The sequence below is a fragment of the Capsicum annuum genome, chromosome 8 (assembly GCF_002878395.1).
Source record: "Capsicum annuum cultivar UCD-10X-F1 chromosome 8, UCD10Xv1.1, whole genome shotgun sequence".
Lineage (NCBI taxonomy): Eukaryota > Viridiplantae > Streptophyta > Magnoliopsida > Solanales > Solanaceae > Capsicum > Capsicum annuum.
Window position 1 is genome coordinate 120,979,025 of NC_061118.1, and position 22,441 is coordinate 121,001,465.

Here is a 22,441-nt window from a genome sequence, read left to right on the forward strand (position 1 = left end):
GCTAAACAATTTAGTCTTGGAATTATGTTGAATTAGTGTGTGATTGTGTATGGGTATTATTGTGTTTGCATGGATTTTAGTTGTTGTGTAGGGATTTCACCATTGCTCGAGCTTATTAGTTGAGATTTAATGGGTGAAAACTCCAAATTCCCAAATTGGTTTGATGGGCGAAAACTCCAAGCTCTAGAAAACCTTTGTCATCCTCAAAAGAGGGACTTAGGTGAATATTACGAAACCCATAACGTCCTCAAAAGAGGGTTATCGGGGGACAAGGCAATTGTGAACAACTAAGCCTATGGGTTACTACCCTTTGAAATCTTAGGGATGGTAATTCATGTCAAGAGTATCATCCTAGAAATAGGGATGCTTGGTTGAGGTTTTGGGTGGTTATATAAACTCCACACTTGTTAGGTGTTCAGAAGAGCCAACGAGTGAAATCATTGGGGTTTTATTGAAAGATTGACCTCGATGACCTTCGACTTAGCCTATCCATTAATTAACAACTAAATTCCATACTAAACCAACACTATCCCACATGCTTCACCTCTAAGGATACATGATCCTAAGATTCTTTCGAACGTTGAATTCTAATCAAAGAAATCGTTTACTGATTACTTGCTAAAGGTAGTAGTAGAAAAGGTTCCCAAACAAATCCCCCCATTTAATTATACATGTCTTTTTTTAGCATTCTGGATGACCTTATAGTAATTGGAATACCCATAGGTCTAAAGTCTATAGCATTCACTCCTCGAGATTTGACCCTAATTTACATTGGCTTACTTGACAACGACCGTCTCACCCCTAGATTATGGGAGTGAGTTAAGCTTTATCACCCTTCAAGTTCGACAATTAAAAGATGCATAGCATGAGTGCAACCAATCCATCCCCAAAATCACATCAAAGTCTAACATGTCTGATTCAATTAGGTCCAATAACCTCTCCCTACCAGAAATGGATACCACACAACCCCTATAGACCCTTCTAGCAACAATACAGTCACCCACTAGGGTAGACACAGAAAAGGGATCCAAAATACACTCATGATTAAAACCAAAATAAATAGCCATATATGGGGTCACATAAGAGAGAGTAGAATCAGGATCAAGCAGACAATATGCATCACTAGAGAAAAGTTTCAGCGTACTAATAACAACATCAGGAGATGCCTCAAAATCCTGATGGGTGGCCAAAACATATAGATGGTTTCGACTAATGCTAGAGCAAGAAGCATCACCCTTTGGTATAGAAGCTGAAGAAGCCACAATCGAGACCTTATTAGCTCTCATAGAGACATCGCCCTAAGGACAGTTCCTTTGAAAGTGGTCAGGCTGGCCACATCCGAAACACTTATTTTTCCCCTCATCACAAAAGCCATGGTGCAATTGTCCATAAAATCTAGAAAAAGGATGTAACGGAGTTGACTGGGCCCACTAGCTTGAGATTGGGCATCTTGAGCCTTAGATCCACTGTTGCTCTAAAAACGGCAATCACAAGATGACTAAGGATAAGGAGCACTAACCATATAATAAGAACCAGAATTCCCCCACTTCTTCTTAGACCATTACCTGCATCATTGCCACCACTCTGCTTAGAATATGAGGGTCTTTTACTTTGTCTCTCCTCTTATTTTGGCTTGCTTCTTCTTTTCATCTTCCACCTGCTTTATATACACCACAAGCCTAAAGATATCCATATCACTGTTCAATAAGGCAACCGTACACTCTAACACCAAGTCTCGAGAGAAACACAAAGTAAACTTTCTTATCTTAACGCTCATATTAGATACTAGATCAAGAGCATAATAGGACAACTGATGAAACTTCAAGGCTTACTCCTTCACAGTCATTTTGCCTTGTATCAAATTCATGAACTCCTCAGCCTTCTCCGCTTTCAACTCCTGAGGAAAGAATCGATCAAGAAAAGCACCTGAGAAATCCTTCGATAAAGCAAACTCTGCATCATCTCCCCTAGATTGGTCCCACTCCTCATACAACTAATATGCCACATCCTTAGCTGGTATGCAACAAACTCTACACCCGCAGAATCAGAAGCATACATCACACAGAGAATCTTCTCCATCTCATCTATGAACCCTCAAGGATTTTTCTCAACCCTATAGCTAGTAAAGGTCGGAGGATTCAGTCTCATAAACTAGCCAACTCTAGTAGCCTCAAAAGAACTCATAGCAGCACCAGTAATACCCGGCTAAAGTGACTGAGATATCACCAACTAGGTGAATAATGAATAAACGGCGGAACTTAGCATTGGTAATATCTCCTTGGGATGACCGAGAAGGAGTGTTACCAGCGAGAGAAGGATCAATGGGGACCGATGGAACTCCTCTAGGACAATTAGAAGCAGCGACGCGACCCTAGACTGGGTCTGAGCTCCTTGAGTAGGACATTCCCCATTCGCATTGTCCTCAAGCAGGATAAATGAGTTTCCACGAACATCGAATCTTTTGGGTGGTATGATCTGAAAAATGAACAATGAGAATTAGAGGAGATTTCAACACCCTAGACTTTATAGCCCGAAAGTAGATCACAATAAAGGAAAACATTCCTAAATGTCTCATAGTCTCTTTCTTATAAGTGTGGCGCGTTATATACTCATAAAAGAGACTCTACTTGACACGGCTTTGTGGACACCCAATCACACCAAACCTGGCTCTGATACCAAATTTGTCACGACCTTAACCAGGGCCTGGCCGTGACAAGCATCTCAAGTCAACCGAGGACCGGAGATCGCCCCTTTTGCCTAACCTCACCAAACATAGCACACCTAGCAGCGGCTGAAATTCAAATATATAATAAGATAGAGTGAATAAAAATTCAAAGTCAATGAAATGTCAGCCAACAATACCCAACCACAGCAATATCCATAAGGTCTCTAACAAAACCAAAAACCCAACCTAAGTTGGGATATGCACCTGACTCTGATAATGGCAATGATAATGTTAATGATAATATAAACTCTTTAATTCCAGTCTAGGAAAGGGAACTGATGAAATGGCCAAGTCTTGCTGAGAATGAAAGCTCACCACTTTATCACCAACGACCGACGAATCGAGTTGATTCACCTAACACCGCACAGAAAAAGTAGAGACATCTCTGGTATCTGCATCACATGGGGATATACCATCCGGAGATGGTTAATGTGCTGAGAACTAGTATGTAATTCAGGAATAAGGATAAAATAATGCCAAGTCAAATCGAATTCAAAACCATGCGAACACCATCATATACATACATAAATAATATGCTAGAATAGGGAATAAGGATTAGCATAAAGTAAAACATTATCCTGGACTATGTAGCTTAACTGTCATAAAAGGCACCCATGGGCTATATGGGTTCAGCTCCCCATGCTGAAAGGGCCCCAGTGCATATTAGCTGCACGAACCGAAGAAAAATCAAGGGAAAGCTAAATCGATCAAGGAAACTCATGGTTGCCGACATGAGGTTTGATCTTGATGACCGTGTGCATCAAGACCCACACCTTCAAGGCGTCGCTACATAACCCCCATTAAGCCCAATTTAAAGCAAGTTTCACATAACTCATTTTTAACCAATGAACCAACTATTAAGGCACACAATGGGTATCGGCATACCCTTACACTTGTAAGCTTATCTCTATATCGTAACAATCATATTAACTTAGGGGAATGCCTCAACCCCCTTTGTTCATTAAATCAAAACATAGCCAACAAGGCCTTCAAAATTCATGTACATGGTTTTACTTCTTATGCAATGCAATAACATAGGTGAGTAAGTCAAACCAAGTGATAATTCCACAATTCAAAGTCATTTACAAAAGTGGGTTGAGGGAACACAATTATTCAAACCAATTCTAATTTCAAAACATCAATTTGGGGAAACCCATGGCCCCGTAGTTTAATCTTCATTCTCATATACTCCACAAGTTCAAAACCATTGATAAAGAATAAAAAATGCATAATAAATCATGGGAAAACCATTTAAGAATCAACCATGCCAAAACTCTCAATCATAACAAAACCCACATTCAAATCCATACAATTTAACCATGTAAAACCCATGCTTTTCATAAAATAAGAATTAAGGAAGAGTAACATGCCTAAAATATCAAAATTTATGTAGAGAAATTAACCCTTGAGCCCTTAGATGACCAACTTCTTGAAAACCCAAAGTATCTTTACCTTGGAGACTTTAGAGGGAGAAGAGTGTGTTTTGATTGTGTTATGAATGAGAAATAACACCCTTGAGTATTTTATGGATGTGGGGTCTGAGTAAGGGAAAAAGGGGAACTGACCAAAATGCCCTTAATAAAAAGACTGAAAATTATCGCCCAGTCGATATGGGTGACCTTACGACTCGTAGGGTCACCTTACGACTCGTAAAGTCCCACAGTGTCCATGATCACCAATACTAACTTGGCTATGAGTCGTGCCATATGACTTGTACTCAGTCGTTACGACTTGTATGGTCCAGTCATCGTCAAAGCAGAAACAAATGGGGCATTACATTGGTTAGGCTACGTAAGACACCATACGACTCGTTTTAAGTCCTTACGACTCATAACCCCCAGTCGTAATCATGGAAGAAACTCCAAGCCAACATACTGTCCAGGCTACAATTGGGTCCTTAAGACCCATCAAAACTCCCTACAACTCGCATGAAGAGTCGTAGTCTGGATAGTGAAGATAAAATTTTAGAAATTTTCAAGGACTAAGAATCTGGGGTATTGTAGTGATACCGGCCTTTTATGAGCTGACCTCCACCTCTGGCGGGTATGGCTCTTCTCGTTCCTCTCCTATCTCTTTCTCTTACTCACCCTCTTCCTCTAACGGTTGGCTCCACAACTGGATCGGTCGATGCAGGGCTGTTGCTCGGGTTCTATTCAACCTAGTAGTCACCATCTACGGGGAAAAGAGTGAATATGATTAAATACTAATTTGGATCACCAGATACCAATTGGAATCAAGTTACAACACAAAAGAAACAAGAATGATGGCTTTTCTTAAGTCCTCTAGCTTCCCGAATATTAGTACAGACATTTTCATACCGTTCTGCAAGACTCTATTGGACCTATTTTGATACAACAAGATCAATAAACTTAGACTCTGATACCAATCTTATCACGACTCAAGTAGACAATAGTGACACCCACCCATTCTCTAGTGGGAGAACCAATAACCCCAAAAGTACTAACCAATACTTAAAAAAATAAAAATATCTAATCCATTAATAATTCAAAAATAAATTCAAGGCTAATACAACTAGGAGAATTACGGAACATACTCCTAAATAAAATAACCACCCTAGGGCTCGAAAGTCAATGTATCAAAACTACTAAAGAATGTCAAGAAGGAGATGCAACCCCAAAAACTAAAAAGAAATACATAAGTCCAGAATAAAGGACTAAATTATCCAAGAATGATTCTTGGTAGCCCAAAACATATTGCTTTCCCTTGAATCCAGAGTCCAATGCTAGAATCACAAGTGAGGTCTCACAGGAGCAGTCAAAATATACGCTGCACTATACAAAAGTAAGAGCAAGTGTAGTATCAGCACACAAAAAAACATCAGTATATTGGTAGGGTCATTTGGACAACCTAAGATGAGAATATGAACACCCAACCACAATATAGTACAACAAGTTAATACATATTTATCCTAACTACACCTTAATGTAACACATAACATTTAAGCAGTTTAGGATTCCTAGCAACAAGTCAAAGACATCTACAAGTATGCAAATTAGTCAAATCCAGTCAAGCCAAGTCAAGCAAACACCATAACATATAGATATAATACCCGATTCACTCATGAAATCGTCAAACTCACTTGTACCTTGTATATACATGCTAAGGGTATCATAACCACCATTAAGTCATGACCTACAGGGGACAAGTTTTGTCCATATACCTAATCCCAAACACAAGTTCTTGCCAACTTTATTCCACCACAGTCAATGATAAAATATAACAAAATCATATAAAATAAATATGTCAACCAACACTTGTAATATCCACTAGCTTTACATATAAGTTTATTTGAAAAGTGACCACACAAAAATCAGCATGCACTAATAAGCAATACTAAGAAATAGTTAACATGCACATATAACACAAATTGAATTAAACCGCGGAACCATCACCTACCTCAATCCAATCGGACTGCCATTTTTTTTTACTACCGCACTTACCCAATTCATTTTTGGATTGCCCTAGATCGCACTTCACTCAGATTTCATCCAAAACTAGTCTAACCTGAAATTTATAACTTCAAATCCTAGAAAAATTGTAATCCAAAATTTTAAACAAGAAACTAAGGCCGAAAAGGATTGTTACAATTGCCTTTTACCATTAAAAAAAATTGAATAAAAATCTTAAATAATCTAACCAAAAGTCAAATGTCACCTATATCTACGAGTATCAGAATATATATAGAATGGTGGTGGCTGCATGCATTTTACTATATTTGGACTAAGAGGAACTAGAGATTTTTTCAGCAGCAAAGAGGACCAACAACATGTCTCATTCGGATAATCATATAGAAGGTGGTACCGGAGCTTTAATGCAAAAGATGCTAAACACGTGGATTGCTAAACTAAACTACTACTTGAGCTGAACGGTGCATGGATACTGTAATATAAGCAAGTAGATGAGTAGTATTGTATAAGCTTGGGGCTGACGTCCAAGACTACACGATTGACTTTGAGTTTTGTAAAGATCCACTTTTGACAATAAAATTCTAATAGTTACCAAAAAATAGTTAAAAAATTGTGGTCACGACACATCCTTTGAGTTTTTAAGTCAATTTCATGTGCCTCATTCAAAAAAGATATCATCTTATTTTCTTAGCTGCTATCCCAGGTGTCTTTACTATACATTTTTGGAACTAAACTAGAATGTTATATGTTATTTGTATTTTCTGATCTATGATAATAAATTAAGGCCATAAAGTAATCATCATTTTAATTGGATTACTAATTAATATTATTATAAAAATTTGGTTAGAATTATTTTATTAGTGAATTGATAAGAAAATAGACTTTTATGATGATTTACAGATTTGTTTAAAAAGAAATGACTTTTTAAAAATTTTTAAATCTTATTTAACATATAAAAATAAATATTTCTTATAAAAAATAACATAATATTTTTTTAGATGACCACAAGATCAATTAACCCATGAATTGATTATGTAAATTGAGCAATTTTTATTTGGTGCATAACATAAAATCTAAACTCTTAACTTTTTTATATTAAGAAAAATGATTAATACATACTCCAAAAAAAAAAAAGGAAAAACAAAGAAAGGAAAAGAAAAGAGAAATAAAGGAAGTTGAGAATCATTTCCAATGATCCATTCATACATATCTTTATCTTTTGAATAATATACTTATTTATATTAATTAATAAACTTGTTACCCACTTCTCTCGTCTCTATTTAGCTTGACGAGTACAGAACCCTAATCAATCTGCTGATTTGATCGATCGGAAAATGGATGAAGAATACGATGTGATTGTTCTAGGCACAGGTTTGAAGGAATGTATTCTTAGCGGTCTTCTATCTGTTGATGGCCTTAAGGTATTCTATTCAGATCGGTTGGATCTTTTTTCATTCTGTCAATTCCATTGTCCATTTTCTCATACTACGTATCAAAGGATCTGATAACCCTGAAAACTTTGATGCAAAGTTGTATTGATGTATACCTTTGGCTCGGCCCTTTTTTAAATGATCGATCTTCATTGTCAAACTATATATTAGTTGTCTTCATCAATGAAGGAGCTAGAATTTTCACTCACGGGGTTAAAAATATGAAAACTAAGCACAAAAAGAAGTCCAAGGGGATTCAATATGAAAAGTAAGCACAAAAAGAAGTCGAAGGGGACTCAACATCTACTCTATATACATAGAAAAATAATTTAGTTTACGGCCTTACCTGGCTCTACCCCTCGTCTTCATTTGCCGGTGATTTATTAAATTAAAGATTATTATTTCACTCAACAATATATATATATTTGATAACGACACGTTCCAAAAACTACCTTGGCCTAGCTAGTTTATGAGTACATATTTGAGTTAAACAGGCTAGTGTAACTTTGGAGATGTACTTATTTAGATGTGATTATGTGCACGAGCATCCCGTCCTAGAACCTATGCCAACAACAGCAGCTGCCTAGTGAAATCCCACTGTGGAGGGTAGAGTGTACACAGACCTTACCCCTACCTTGAGGGGCGGAGAGGTTGTTCCCAAAAGACCCTCAGCTCAAGTGAAGTAAATCAAAGAGCCTAGGGTATTTCGGATAAAGTCTCTCTACCCTCCCAAGCCCCCACTTTGTGGGATTTCACGAGGTATGCTGCTGTTGTTGTTGGCATAGGTTCTAACATATGCCATATAACTAAATTGGGTAATTATGGGCTTTATGCTTTGAATTTATGTATCTACAAAATGCAAGAGAGTAATCAACTTTACACGTGGATTGAATGATAGAATTTTGGTTGATTCAATCTTTTGGGTGAAAGAAAAGAAAAAGGAAAGAATAATTTGTGGTTACAACGGAAATAGATTTCATTTTAACTATGCTTAACATTCCTTTTTTATTGTATGTATTTTTTTTTAGTTGTCTGGTGATTGGTTAAAGGTTATTTCATGTGAAATAGGTTCTGCACATGGACAGAAATGACTACTATGGAGGAGAATCAACTTCCCTCAATCTTGTCCAGGTAATTTTCCTTAAATTTTGGGCATGAATTATTTGTGCTATTTGTTTCTCCTATTTGTCTGATAGAATTATTGTGTTCTAGCTTTGGAAGAGGTTTAAAGGAGGCGATAAACCTCCAGCTGAACTGGGTTCTAGTAGAGATTACAATGTTGACATGATTCCTAAGGTTTTCCCCTTTCTTTATCTATCTGCTTCACAGAAACAAAACCTTCCATTGTTTGTGTTGTTCTAAATCTTTTTTTTCTGGAGCAGTTTATTATGGCAAATGGTGCTCTTGTGCGAGTGCTAATTCATACTGATGTCACCAAATATTTATACTTTAAAGCGGTTGATGGCAGCTTTGTGTATAACAAAGGAAAGGTATAATTGTTTTTCATGTATGTGGTCTTTCACTTGTTTGGTAAAATTATGTCGTTTAGAATGTTAAATTGGTTTTTGGATAACCTTATTCTAACCCGGAATATTGTTACACTTAATTCAATAGGTGCACAAGGTGCCAGCTACTGACATGGAAGCACTTAAATCTCCTCTGATGGGCATTTTTGAGAAGCGGCGTGCTAGAAAGTTCTTTATTTATGTTCAAGACTATAAAGAAAGTGATCCTAAAACACATGAAGGGATGGATCTAACAAGAGTTACCACAAGAGAGCTTATTGCGTATGCTCTTGATTCTTTTGCTTTCTATTAGGTGTTTGGTTTCTATAGGCTAATTTGAATACATTTTCATGGAATATAAGAGTCCTGGCCTAGTTTTCTTGTGGGACTATATCATACTTTAACATTGGTTGAGGAGCATCTTGAAAAGAATTAGTCAGTAAATTTATTGAAAGGCACTATAAATGTTGCTTCTTGTTGTGTTAGATTTTTTTACAGCAAAGTGAATGTTTCTTCATTGCTGAGCACTTATGCTTGCCTCAAGTGATTTTGGTATTAGAAACTTGTGTTTCTACTGCTTACCCCTCCTTATAGAAAAGAGAATCGATTTTCGTAAAGGATCACAAACTGGTGAAGTGTAATAATCCAATGTTTCCAATGAGTATGTAACTATAAACATTTTAGCTTGATCAGTCTCCCATTAGGACGCTGAAGATGATCCATACTGTTAAACTTTTCATGGAAGAAGGTTATATTATGAAGTGGGAATACTTGTGGTTCGGTAACAGTTGGTTTGTGATTGATTTACATGCCTTGTGGGGATTATTAGATTGTTTTTTTTCTTTTGATAATACATACGCCCTATATTCTTGCTAATGGTTATGTGATAAATTTTACAGAAAATATGGTCTTGATGACAACACCGTGGACTTCATTGGTCATGCATTGGCACTGCATAGAGATGACCGCTACCTAGATGAACCAGCACTGGATACTGTCAAGAGAATGAAGGTGGAACACATTATTTTGCTTTTGAATTTCTCACGGATGTTTAAGGTTTGTGTGGATATGTGATGTTTTTATTCTCTATAATATTACAGCTATATGCTGAGTCTCTTGCTCGTTTCCAAGGTGGATCACCGTATATTTATCCTTTGTATGGATTAGGAGAGCTCCCCCAGGTAATGTTTTGAGTTCCTCACTATGTTTCTTGTTTTCCCTCATGTTAACGGTTTGTACTTTCCAACTTCCTTATCTTTAATATACGTAGCGTTAACATCTGTTTGCTAGTTTAGGCATTTGCTCGATTGAGTGCCGTCTATGGTGGAACCTACATGTTGAATAAACCTGAATGCAAGGTAGTATTTCCTCTCTGTACCTTTTTGCAAAGGGAAATATGTCCTCAATATATGTGTAATTTTGAGTCCTCAATATATATGTAATTATGAGTCCTCTGAAGATGCTCTCTTCAAATCTCAGGTAGAGTTTAACGAAGAAGGAAAGGTCTGTGGTGTTACTTCAGAAGGGGAAACCGCAAAGTGCAAGAAAGTTGTATGTGATCCTTCTTACTTGCCCAACAAGGTAAATGTTTTTCGACCTGCTGAGATAACTGCTCTGTTGTCAGTAATTTTAATAGGCTTCTGGATCCGTAATACCCGGCATGATCTTTGAGTGTAAGTAGCAGTAGATCATGGATATATGTTCTTCAGTGTTTCCTAGCAATTTAGATTCCACTTGGTTATAAGTGGAAGTAGTTAAACTACTTGTCATGGGGGATAATGTCTGACCTGTTTATAAGTGGCTGGATGAGTTACTAAACCCAAAACATGCTATTTGCAGGTGAGGAAGGTCGGCAAAGTTGCAAGAGCTATCGCAATTATGAGCCACCCAATTCCAAATACCAACGACTCTCACTCTGTGCAGATTATTCTACCTCAGAAGCAGCTGGGTCGCAAATCAGATATGTAAGTATTGTAGTATCGTAGAAAAAATTTACTTATATTCTCAGGTCTGAGCTGGAAATATAACAAATCACTTGCAAATTAAGTTTACTTCGTAACATGCTCATTCATTTGCTAAACATGCGTATTAATCAACTTGATTCTTACTTGAGTACTGAAAATATTTCATGTGAAAGCCTGGTTCAATGTGGTTACATTCATTTATTAAAAGATCATTAGTTCCACAGTTTGCTCAAATATACAGATCTTTCCTTTTTGTTTGCCCCCTAAGAAATGGATGAGTACTGCCTTTTCATATTTCGTTTAATTAATTAATTTCGCACAATCTCGCATTTTCAAAAATTGTCCCTTGCTCTCATGTCTTTCTGATTTGTTCGTGTTATTGTACGCTCCCACCTGCGTGATTATACTGGGTTTGTTGTTGTTGTTCTATTGTACACACTCCTCAGTCTGTAGTATGTACCAGACCCTTAAAATCATCAAGATTCCCTTGTAGGCAGCAAAAAGGCCATGGGGCCCCTTTTTTTAGCTATTACACTATTCTCTGATTCTTTTTGTGGGGTGGTGGGTATTGATATGGCACTTGAAATTTGTTTTGGACAGTTCAAGCTGTGTTTCGGTCTTTTAAACAGTTGGTTTCAGAATTTGTAGAACTTCTTATGGAGTATATGCCAATTGGACTGATATTTGAAGATGTTAACATCGTTGATTAATTTTTGAGTGGGTCTTGAAGACTGGGTGTTTTCCTTGAACGGCTTGATCCAGCACTATCACTCAATTCAGATTTAGTCTTTAAAAAAATCATAACAACTAAGAACTAAAGTCTTCTTACTTACCTTATGCTTAACTTCTGGTTCTTCAGGTACCTGTTCTGCTGTTCTTACACTCATAATGTTGCTCCAAAGGGGAAATTCATTGCATTTGTCTCAACAGAGGCAGAAACTGATAACCCAGAGAGTGAACTGAAGCCAGGCGTCAGTCTTCTAGGGCAAGTGGATGAGATCGTCTATGAAACTTATGACAGATCTGAACCTGTCAATGAGTGCTCCTTGGACAACTGTTTTATTTCAACTGTGAGTCTCTCTTAAGTTTTACTTTGAAATCATACTTCAGAAAGATAACCTAACATAAATTTATCGCATTACTCTATTTTGAACAGAGCTATGATGGCACGACTCACTTTGAGTCGACTGTAGACGATGTGCTCAATTTATACACCAAAATAACTGGAAAGGTATTGAGTTGGTATTTACCTGACTTTGGTCTTTCCATTACGTGCTTTGGAAGTTACTAGGATAGATCTAATTGTCATTTCGTATAGCTTCTCTTTTGCCTGCATATTCTGTAAACTTCGAATTTCCAAAATATTCTACTTGTGGAAAGTGGCGTAGACATTTTGCCATTTACTGCTTGAACTTTCTTCTCACCAAAAAAGCTTTGCATCGAACTTCAGCCCCTTCGAGTTGGCCACGAGGTGACGAATGCACCGTCTAAGAAGCATGGCTTGCTATCAGTTAGATGTTACTGACAAAATATATCTTCGGTTAACAATTTCTTTTGATGTATAACGTTTTAGTTTTTTGTAATCTGCTGAATATTTCTCCCAAATAGCTTTGAGATACTACTTATTGAATCCTTTTAGACTGAAAAGAATAACTTTAGATGGAAGGAGTATATGGCATGTAGAATAGAATTCTATTTTCATGAAGTGGACACTAATTTTGCAAATACAGAAAAGGAGCACGTCCTCTCCCAAAAAACGCCCTTACTGTTGGGTTATCAAAAGAACTCCTTTACCTTTGAGAGAGAGGGAGAGAGAGGAGGGTGCAGTTTAGTCTCTAGTGCAGTTCTGTGGTATCTTTTAATCAAGGAAGAAACCAAAGTTGAATCAATTGAGTTGCGAATGTTTTGTATAGTATCTGTCCTTCATTGGTTGCACTAAAATAAAGTTCTGTGGTATCTGTGAACTCCCTCTTCTTGATGATTGGGGGTGTTTATTCCACAAATAAAGTTCTTGAGAACATAATTAGTTAAGTCGCACTAAAATGTCAATTTCTTCTTTTTCTTTTTTCGATTATGAGGGACATGCTTTCTTGGGTTAGTTCACAAAAGTATATCTGATGCTATATATTTGTCATAGCATCTATAATTTTGCTCGTCTTCTTGTGCCCTTCTCTAGTTTGTGTGGTAGGGATATAGGTATACGTTGCTTGTACCAGGCCCACATGGATAATATGATGCATAGTTACTACCATGTGAATCTAATGTTCACTTTTTTTAAGCTGGAGCTTTTGTGGAGCTTTTGTACTGAAACTATCCTCCTGAAAAAGTTCTTCAAATTCTATATGTACTCCTATTGCATCAAAAGGTACTTTTCCTAGGCTTCACTGTTCCCTCCGCTACTCTCTTCTTGCCTCCAGGTGCCATGGGGGTTGTGGGTAATGAAGGCCAGAGAAAAAAAAAGACTTGTAGCCTATTCTACTTTTCTGTCACTAGATTTCATTTAAAAGGTGGCTTCTAATTACTGTTTTGAGCTTTGAAGGACCTAACTGAGTTGACTCAATTGCATATCTTTTCAGGTTCTTGACCTCAATGTGGACCTAAGTGCTGCGAGTGCCGCTGAAGAATGAGAAATTCTTTTACTCCTGTACTTTTCACGTATTTTGCTGCTGTATTCCTAGACGTATCAATGCAATTATGATGGTTTGGCTGTAGAAGTGGACTAATTTATGATGGTTTCTCTGTTGTACTATAGTTCAAATGTTGTTTTTTCTTTCAACAAACCTATGTAATATTTAAAAACAAATGAATTTAACACTCCATAGGTGCCTTTCCCATGCTCCAAAGCAATCACTAAAACACCCTTAATGAGCCTTTACACTCAAGGCTGCCCCTCCAATGCTCCAAAGCCGTGGGTCCCTCCTCCAAGTTTCAAAATGTGAAACCTCTTGGAACCCTTTGGTAGACATCAACACAAGTCCCAAGCAATCTTCCTAACATGGTTTTGCTCCATTGTAAGCTCAAAATGAGTCCTCCATGCATTTCCTTGTACCCTCAATGTGATCAAAGCTTGCATCTTCATGTATGGGCCTTGAATGATGTCTTCAAAAGTTATGATGGCCCTTTGGCTTGTATCATCCTCATGGCATGAGGGTTAGGGTTAGTACAACAAATAACATCATCATGCCAGTGTGGTACACACTTTAAATATAACCATAAATCTTTTGTTTTAGTCATGAAAAACTTAGTAAAAATGTCACAAAGGAAATGACTACCACACTTTAAATATAACTATGAATCTTTTGTTTTAGTCATGAAAAACTTAGTAAAAATGTCACAAAGGAAATGACTATGACAAGTATCAAGAGATAAAGAAACTACAAAGGTCTTAATGGTATCACTAAATCTAAAAGGTAAGACGACCTTTATCTGAGGAACCATAAGACACAATTGTTTCATTACCTCTTCAAGTGTCCTCATCCAACAAGTTCCCTACCTCTACATAATACAAATCCAAAGCTAGTATGGATGTCATCATAGACAAAGAGGTAGTATAGGAAGGAATCAAGTGTAAAGGCATCATCCGAGGTGCTATCATATATAAGAATGCCATTTGGCCCAAAAGATATAGCACATAAAGCACACAAGGATGGATTTAGGGCACTTAAGCACGTATGACCTCTTCCTTTCAAGTAAAGTATCAACTTGGCATCCACAAGTTGGGAATCATGTAACTTAAGCACAAGTGTGTCAAGTAAGGAGACATATTTAGTAACATTACCCCAAGGAGACAACGACGCCTTTGCCCTTGGGTTTTCAAGAATATCACTTTGCTTTTCATGAAGACCAAGCAACAAGTGGGGTGTGCCAACATCATCATATCCGTATTTGGCACCGGGGTCAAATGGAAAGAGTGGCCATAGACATGGGTCTAGACAACACTCTTTTTCCCTGTAGGCTTCACCCAATCTAAAAGACATACTCTCTGCAATAACATCCACATCATCAAAAGAAAATAGAGAGTAGAGAAAGACATCACTCAAGTCAACTTTAACTAAGGTGTCCTCATGTATGTACTCACTACTAGTTTCTACATTATCACTATGAGTACCTTCAACAACAAAGTTACACATATTAGAAGAAGAAGTAATTTCCAAGTAATGAACACTTTCTCCTTTTATGGAAGAACCCTCAAGTAGACACATACCACCACCAAAATCAAAGGAATTATTACTTAAGTCTTCACAAGAAGCAAGTAATTAATCCTCATAGTTATCAAACATAGGCGGGGTGTCAAAAAAAAAAATCACAACCACCAGAAATTTTCAAGGAACAATCACTTATTGGGTTTCTTAAGAATTCAAGCAAGTTAAAATTATCATCACCCAATTGATTGTTCCTTTCGAAGACCACTCATTCCTTACCCTTAAGAGTACTCTCATCTTTCAAGAAAAGATTTTCATTTTTAGGGGAATGTTATCACACCATAGTGGATTAACATATAGGATATAACCTTCAAGACAAGCTATACCTTCAACATCATTCTTACCACTAGGTTCATTAGGTTTGATTGGACCATCTTTGAACAAAATGTTACACCTAAAGAGAGAAGGAGCTACCTTCGGAGAAGATTTAGAACATGCAACTTCACTCTCTAAAGGACAACCATCAAGTTCCAAAGAAGTTTCAAACTCATAATCATCCCTATGAGCAAAACCGTGAGTAGAACATTCACTAGAGGTCATGCTAAAGGGGTCACTCCTATTCATTTGGTCAATATTTTCAACGTCATCACTCAATTGAGACCCATTAAACACATCACACACATCCTCAAGTGGTGGACAAATTCTGCACATAAGTTGATTAACACAATTTTCACAAGATGATGTACTTTCATTCAACACAATGGCTTTAACACTAGGTGAACATAAATTTCTCTTACGAGAAGAGTCAATTCAGTCATCAATAGGGTCCACTAGTGTATTCACACTCACAATGTGTACATCATCAACAAGAGGCAAAAAATAATAGATGATGTACTATCATTCAACACAATGGCTTCAACACTAGGTGGACATAAGTTGCTCTTACAAGAAGAGTCAATTCGGTCATTAATAGGATCAACTAGTGTATCCACACTCATAATGTGTACATCATCAACAAGAGGCAAAGAATCAATAGACTCACAAATAGGTAAGCTACTACTCACACTTAATGGGCTACTAGCCACACAATCATCATTCACATGCATAAAAGGGTAAGAGTTAGCTATTTTACCTTAAAGTTATTGAGCACATTCTTCTTTACCTTGGTGTGAAGGTTCTCTATGAGCTTCGGCAGCTTCTAAGCTTTCCCTCATCAATTCTTCAAAGGAAATCTTCTATTTTAGCATTTGTTCTCTTCCTCTTGCCATATTGGTACCTATACAAATGTCCTTAGAAATAGAAGGACAAACAAAGTTAGCACGATTTGGTGGTAACCCCCTTACTTCACTCCTCATAACCTCTCTTTTTTCCACTCTTGAATTGCCACCTTGTACACTTTTACTTCTCTCAATCTTTTGTCTCTCATTTTCATTTGGATTGGAGTAAGTGAGCACTTCTCTTTGCGGCTTGGGTAGAATGGACGTCATGAGATGATTTCTCCATCAATCTCTTACACTACTAGGCTAATTTTGGACATTTGGAACTTTATGTTGTACAAATCAATCGACACCTAAGCTTACATGTCCGTATATCAAGGGAAAAATATCGCACCACACGTCCTCATGGTATTCAAATTGAAAGAAGATAACCTTCACCCTCTCGATAACCTTAAACTCATCTAAGGAATATGGAACAAGTAAAGGTTCTCGAAACAATCCCAAATAGTCAACTATGGATGAGATGTAGTTTTTATAGCACCTAGCATCTAGCACAATGAGGCAGCCCGGTATCCCACAAATGATCACTTTTTCGGCGTGAACATTCCTTCTTGGATCAACATTGTAAGGCACATGGGTACCCTTCGGCTTTGGAGATGCATACCCTCTTCTTCTCGTGGGACAACCTACACTATAGCTAGTACACTCATTCACACCACTTTGACCTTGATAAGATGTACTACAAGGTGAAGAATATGAATCTTCATACTCCACATGTGCACTGTCACCATGGCTCTCATAAGCTTTGTGAAGGAATGGATTATACCTTACACTAATTTTAGGTTCGTATTGGGAAGTGTAATACTTCTCACATGACCCAACTTCATCATAAGAACCATTACAAGGCCCTACATCATCTCCATATTCACCATAAGCACTAGGCACTTCAATTACCTCATTTTCTCCCTCAAAATCATAACTCTCAATTCTTCCCATGTCTTGATCATGGCTATATTCATAGCCCCCATAATCTCCAACATCATCGTAGCCATAAAATCCCTCACTACAATCACAATCTCCCATGTTGTAGTCACAATAATCCGAGGCTACCAAGGTATATTCACCTTAATCACCTTGTACCTACAAAATGAACAAACAATATTAGTAGTAAAAGCTCCCCACCAACACTTGTATATACTCACACTTGGAGCGAAGAATATTGAAAGTTGCTTGTACTCGGGTAGTCAATAAGGTGCCAATCACTACTTAAAGGTCGGAATAGATTCTAGTTTGATCGACTTAAGACACTAAAAAGCAAAATATACTTACGAACTAGAAACAAAGAAATTCAATGAGTCAAAATAAGAAAAGCACACAAAGAATGTGTAACACCCCGTATTTTGGGATAGAATAAAAAACCATGACTCTGACGCGTTGATAATCTCAGAGCCTTAAATCCTATGCCAATTTGGCATGTTAATCAAGTATGTAGTATGTGAATCAATTTGAGCATGAATTTAGACCATAGAGGTCCTTCAACTCAAGGACGAGTTGAAACTATTTCGATCGATTAAGTTTTAGTGGACGTTGTAATTTGTGTCAGCTTCCATCAACCATAACTCTTTGTATATGTCGTACTAGAGAGCCTACTATGTGTCAAAAGATAAGTTTTTGAGTTAACTTTTCAACGATACCAATTTTGCTAAAATCCGACACCCGAGCAAGAAGTTATGGCCTTTCAAAGTAGTATGTATCGCCTAACCAATTGCACATGGCCACTTAAAAGCATATGCGATAGCATATGCGGCGCCTATGTAAATATAGGCGATATCATATGCGGCGCCTATGTAAATATCGGTGATATCATATGCGGCGCCTATGTAAATATATGCGATATCATATGCGGCGCATATCTTATGGTTTCAAGTGACTTAAACACTCCATTTTTGGAGCAAAATGGTCCTTTTCCCACCCTTATTCAGCCATACACACGAAATTCAGTCCCCAATTCTCCAAAATATATCCACATTCATCTAAAAATTCTCAAGAACACTCCTAAGGGTTTCAAACTAAAAACCCAAATAAATCAACACTCAACCGTGGGTTTTCAAAATTGATTAGAGATTCGGAATCTCCAATCCACAGGCTTCAAGAAGCACCCATTATTTTCCGAAATAGAGGTACGCGGGGGTTTTCTAAATTCTCATGGGCATATAAAAATCATGTTTTAGAATGAAGTTTTTGAATCTATATATATGTTCATGTATTAAATGTTTTAACATCATTATTTTGGTCTTTTGACCTTTTCTAAAGTAATTTGAGAATATGAATATATGAAACCATGTATTTAAGAATGAATTCTTATTGAGAGCATGGTTTTCGGTGAATTCCCTCTTATTATGAATTTTTTTTAGATTTCTCATAGTATATGAATTTATTTGCAATGCATCCTTGAAAAGCACTATATGAAATGATTGAACTCTTGTTATGATTTAAAGGTGGTTTTAAAATCACTAAAGAGGGAATCTAGCATGAATGTTTAATGTTCATAATGCATGTAATGAAAGAGTGCATGGATTTGCTAAAGGCACTAGACCACCATACGTTGATGAAGTTCTTGCATGATTTTGACTTGAGTTTCGAAACACGAAATCTTCTATATCAGTTGCATATTTTTGGTGTTCTAAATTATGCTTTAAATGAAAGATTTAGCTTAATGTATTATGGCTCAGAAATCATGAATTGTAAGTCTTGGTATAACGATACCAATTCAGACTAATGCCATATCAGACTCAGACTAATAGACATTTCAGACTATTATGATTTTAGACATTCCGAATGTTGCATGTACAAAAAAGGTTAAAAATGGGCATATAGAGATATTAGGTGGTTCCCTGAAGAGGGCTTGAGTTCAAGAAAATCATTTCCTAAAATCGTGGTTTGTCGACTCGGGTATATTATTATATGCTAACTTAAGTATCGTGTGGTGTATCAAATTTAGAAACTCCAACCCTTGCGGCATACTCAGGTTGGAGGCTTCCCCGCCGAGTCAATGCCAGATTCCATATCGCTTATGGAATATCAGATTTGTAGGGGATACCACCTAACTCAGAAGTAATACACAGATTAGAGTTTGAGATTTACAGACAGGTTACATATTTTCAGAAGGTGCCCATGTGTTTTTTAGAAACTGTTTTATGAATAATGTTTGATGAAAATTCGCTCTCACGTATTATATATATATATATATGTTCAATTACTTTATTTTGGATTGCTTTGTGTGATAGTACAATTGCGCTGACCCCCCCTCCTTCTAAGTTTTGAGACACAGTCTAGGGGTCCAGATAAACAATAGATATTTCAGATCGCAGAGCAGATTATGCAGGGGGTGAGCCTTCTATATTCCAGAAGGCCTGTTTACTTTCAGATATTTATCTTTAGTCATGTTTTGGTTTACTGGGGGCCTTGTCCCAGTTTTTAGATAGTTTTGTTTAGTTCATAGTAGAGATTTCGCAGACTGAGTTAGACATTATTATTATCCAGAAATATTTTGAATTTCAATTTTTCAGTATTATGATCACATTCAGACTAACCATGTTTCTGTATTAGATTTCTATTTATGCATTATCTTTTATTATATGAATGTTATGCATGATTATCAGATAGATAGAGGGCGTCTCGGGCCTTCACGGTTTGGGAATGCTCATCACGGACAGGGCCCCAGTTTGGGTCGTGACAAACTTGGTATCAAAGCACGGTTCATGGTCCCAGGTTGTCTATAAAATCGCGTCGGGTAGAGTCTTGTTTATGGGTGTGTAGCGCGCCACACGTATAAGCAGGAGGCTACAAGGCGTTTAGGAATGTCTCTCTTTTTTCATGTTCTAGTTCGTGCTATAGAGTCAGAATGTTCCCCTTTCATACTCTAATTCGTGCTATGGTGTCACCCATACAAAAAGAAAAGTTATCCTAATTTCTTCCTCACTCTAGTGTTTCCAGATATTCTCCGATTATCTAGCAAAAATTTTAGAAGTCCCATAAAGGACGGGAGAGGAGTTCCCTAGTGTAAAATTGTTTCCTCGTTCTTATGAGGCGTTCAGTTAAGAAAAGAGTAAGATATGTATTCTTGAGTCATTGAATATTGTGTATCAAGCTTCTATCTCTTGTAATCTTGATATCATTGTGTTGTTGAAAACAAAAGTCTAGTGAAGCCTTGTGAGGCCTATTTCGATTCACTAGAAACTTGCTGTTCATCTTGTTGTTCTTGTGTTTGTTGGAACTGTATTTCCACCCGAGTAGTAGTATAAGTTAGAGTGTCAGTGTCATGACCTATTGTTAGTGAAATTAGATCAAAAAGTTTGTGATATGAAGTCATAAGGTTAGAGGTCAGAGTGAGGGTGACTTTTGTGATTAAATATTTATAGTTGAATAACCGTTGATTGAGAATGATTTGCCCTTTTATGGTGGTAGACTAATGTAGTGGTACCATTTATGAATTGTATGGTAGTCCGTGGAGGAAGTGTTGACTCAAAATGTTATTTGTTTTCTTCCTTTCAAAATAGAAAAATAGCCCAGAGTGGATACTTAAGGTGGTTATAGAAACCCCTTATAGGCTATGAATGAAAATGGCTAGATTAGCTAGTAGGTTGTAAGTATAAACTTATTGTCATATGGGGTATCTGAAGGTAGTCTAAATGCCCATTGGGGTAAGTAAGTATGATGTAAGAAAACCGTATAAGTAGATAAGATTGTATGGTTTTAATATAAGCTTAAGGTTGATCATGCCTATTATGTGACCTTACCCCTTAACCTTCTTCTCATTGGTAGTTGTAAACTAATACTACTTGTGAGAAAGTATATGATATATTTTTGAAGTATTTGGGTAGAATATCCTAATTTGAAGGATTAGTATATTTATATTGTGTTGCACTCTTCATTGGTTGTAAATGATTGATGCTAGACTATAGGCTTGAATTTAAATGGTGTGGTGGTGAATAGTGGCAAGATATTGAGGATACATGTTTTGTGGGATTAGATTTGTAAGCTTGATGTGTTGAAATAGTACGTGCTAATGGATTATGACAAGGAAAATCGTAAGGTCATGATCGATTATTATGGTTATAAAGTTCTAGTGTACTAGTGTTTCTTGATGTTTATTTCATAGTTTCTAAGTGAGGATTGTGTGTAAGGTTGGTTGTAAATCATGTTTAGCACTAGACCTTAAGTTTGAAACAATTGATGGCCATGGAGGTGGATGTGATGATTCCTTGGTTAATGATACTAGTTATATGGAAGTGATCTATAGGCTTGAACAGTGTATGCAAGTGCCTAAGTTTATTTGATTCGTAATGAAGTATGACGTTGTATATATGATGTAGAAGTATGCCCAAGGTGGTATGAAGCTGTAGTATTTCTCTAAGGCTATTACATGTTGTGTGTGGCTACTGGTACCGTTGAGTTGCTAGGTGGAAAAAGACTAGCTAGATGGTATATGGTGTTCTAAATAGCCAAGTTAAGAACCTTTGATTGATAGCGTTGAGCCTTTTGATATGAGCTTGATTCTCATGGTAGAGGAAAATAAGTTTAAAGTTGCTATGTTGGTAGACTATGATAGAAATAGAGTGGCTCATTGAAGACTTGGTGATACCCATGTTAGGTGTCATAATCTAAGCTCGAGTCCTTGAAAGTTGTGCTAATAGAAATAAGAGTAGAGGTACTAGAGGGTGTGCACTTCAACTTTGGGGATACTCATGAAGATTCGAAGTTAGTAAGTGTTCGAGTAATAGATGATGACTATTAGGGTTACAGAATGATAGAGTGTGCCTCAGGAGGTAGTATTAGAAGTGGGTGTTCCACTCTCATGTGTCGTCTTTTGGGTTAAGTTTTATTAATTTTGTGTATTGTCATATTTCAGAACCCAGAGTGCAGTGAGTGCAGTTAAGTTTAAAGTCTAGTAAGGTATCTCCCAAAAACTTAAGATGATGGCTTGAAGCTAAGGGGGAGATACCTTACTAGACTTTAAACTTAACTGCA

The 22,441-nt window shown here is 37.0% G+C and overlaps 1 protein-coding gene across 3 annotated transcripts; it reads left to right on the top strand.

Moving 5' to 3' along the window:
• Positions 1-7,179: 7,179 nt before the first annotated feature.
• Positions 7,180-13,871, top strand: LOC107838837 (guanosine nucleotide diphosphate dissociation inhibitor 2). 3 transcript variants are annotated; one of them, XM_016682061.2, is made up of 13 exons: positions 7,180-7,574; positions 8,652-8,714; positions 8,796-8,879; positions 8,966-9,073; positions 9,198-9,370; positions 9,988-10,099; positions 10,189-10,269; positions 10,384-10,446; positions 10,568-10,669; positions 10,928-11,052; positions 11,912-12,122; positions 12,209-12,283; positions 13,629-13,871. In XM_016682061.2, exons 1-13 carry the CDS (start codon positions 7,488-7,490, stop codon positions 13,677-13,679), a joined length of 1,335 nt encoding a protein of 444 aa, XP_016537547.1. In that variant the 5' UTR covers positions 7,180-7,487; the 3' UTR covers positions 13,680-13,871. The 3 variants fall into 3 exon arrangements, with proteins under 3 accessions (XP_016537547.1, XP_016537548.1, XP_047251773.1); XM_016682062.2 differs by having other exon boundaries at positions 7,225-7,574; positions 12,209-12,294; XM_047395817.1 differs by having other exon boundaries at positions 7,225-7,574; positions 13,332-13,673.
• Positions 13,872-22,441: the final 8,570 nt, after the last annotated feature.

Coding starts and splice junctions, on each gene's coding strand:
- LOC107838837 (XM_047395817.1), top strand. CDS start 7,488: ATGGATGAAGAATACGATGTGATTGTTCTAGGCACAGGTTTGAAGGAA. Junction 9,371..9,987: donor ACCACAAGAGAGCTTATTGC/GTATGCTCTTGA, acceptor TAAATTTTACAG/AAAATATGGTCTTGATGACA. Junction 12,284..13,331: donor ACACCAAAATAACTGGAAAG/GTATTGAGTTGG, acceptor ACTTTTTTTAAG/CTGGAGCTTTTGTGGAGCTT.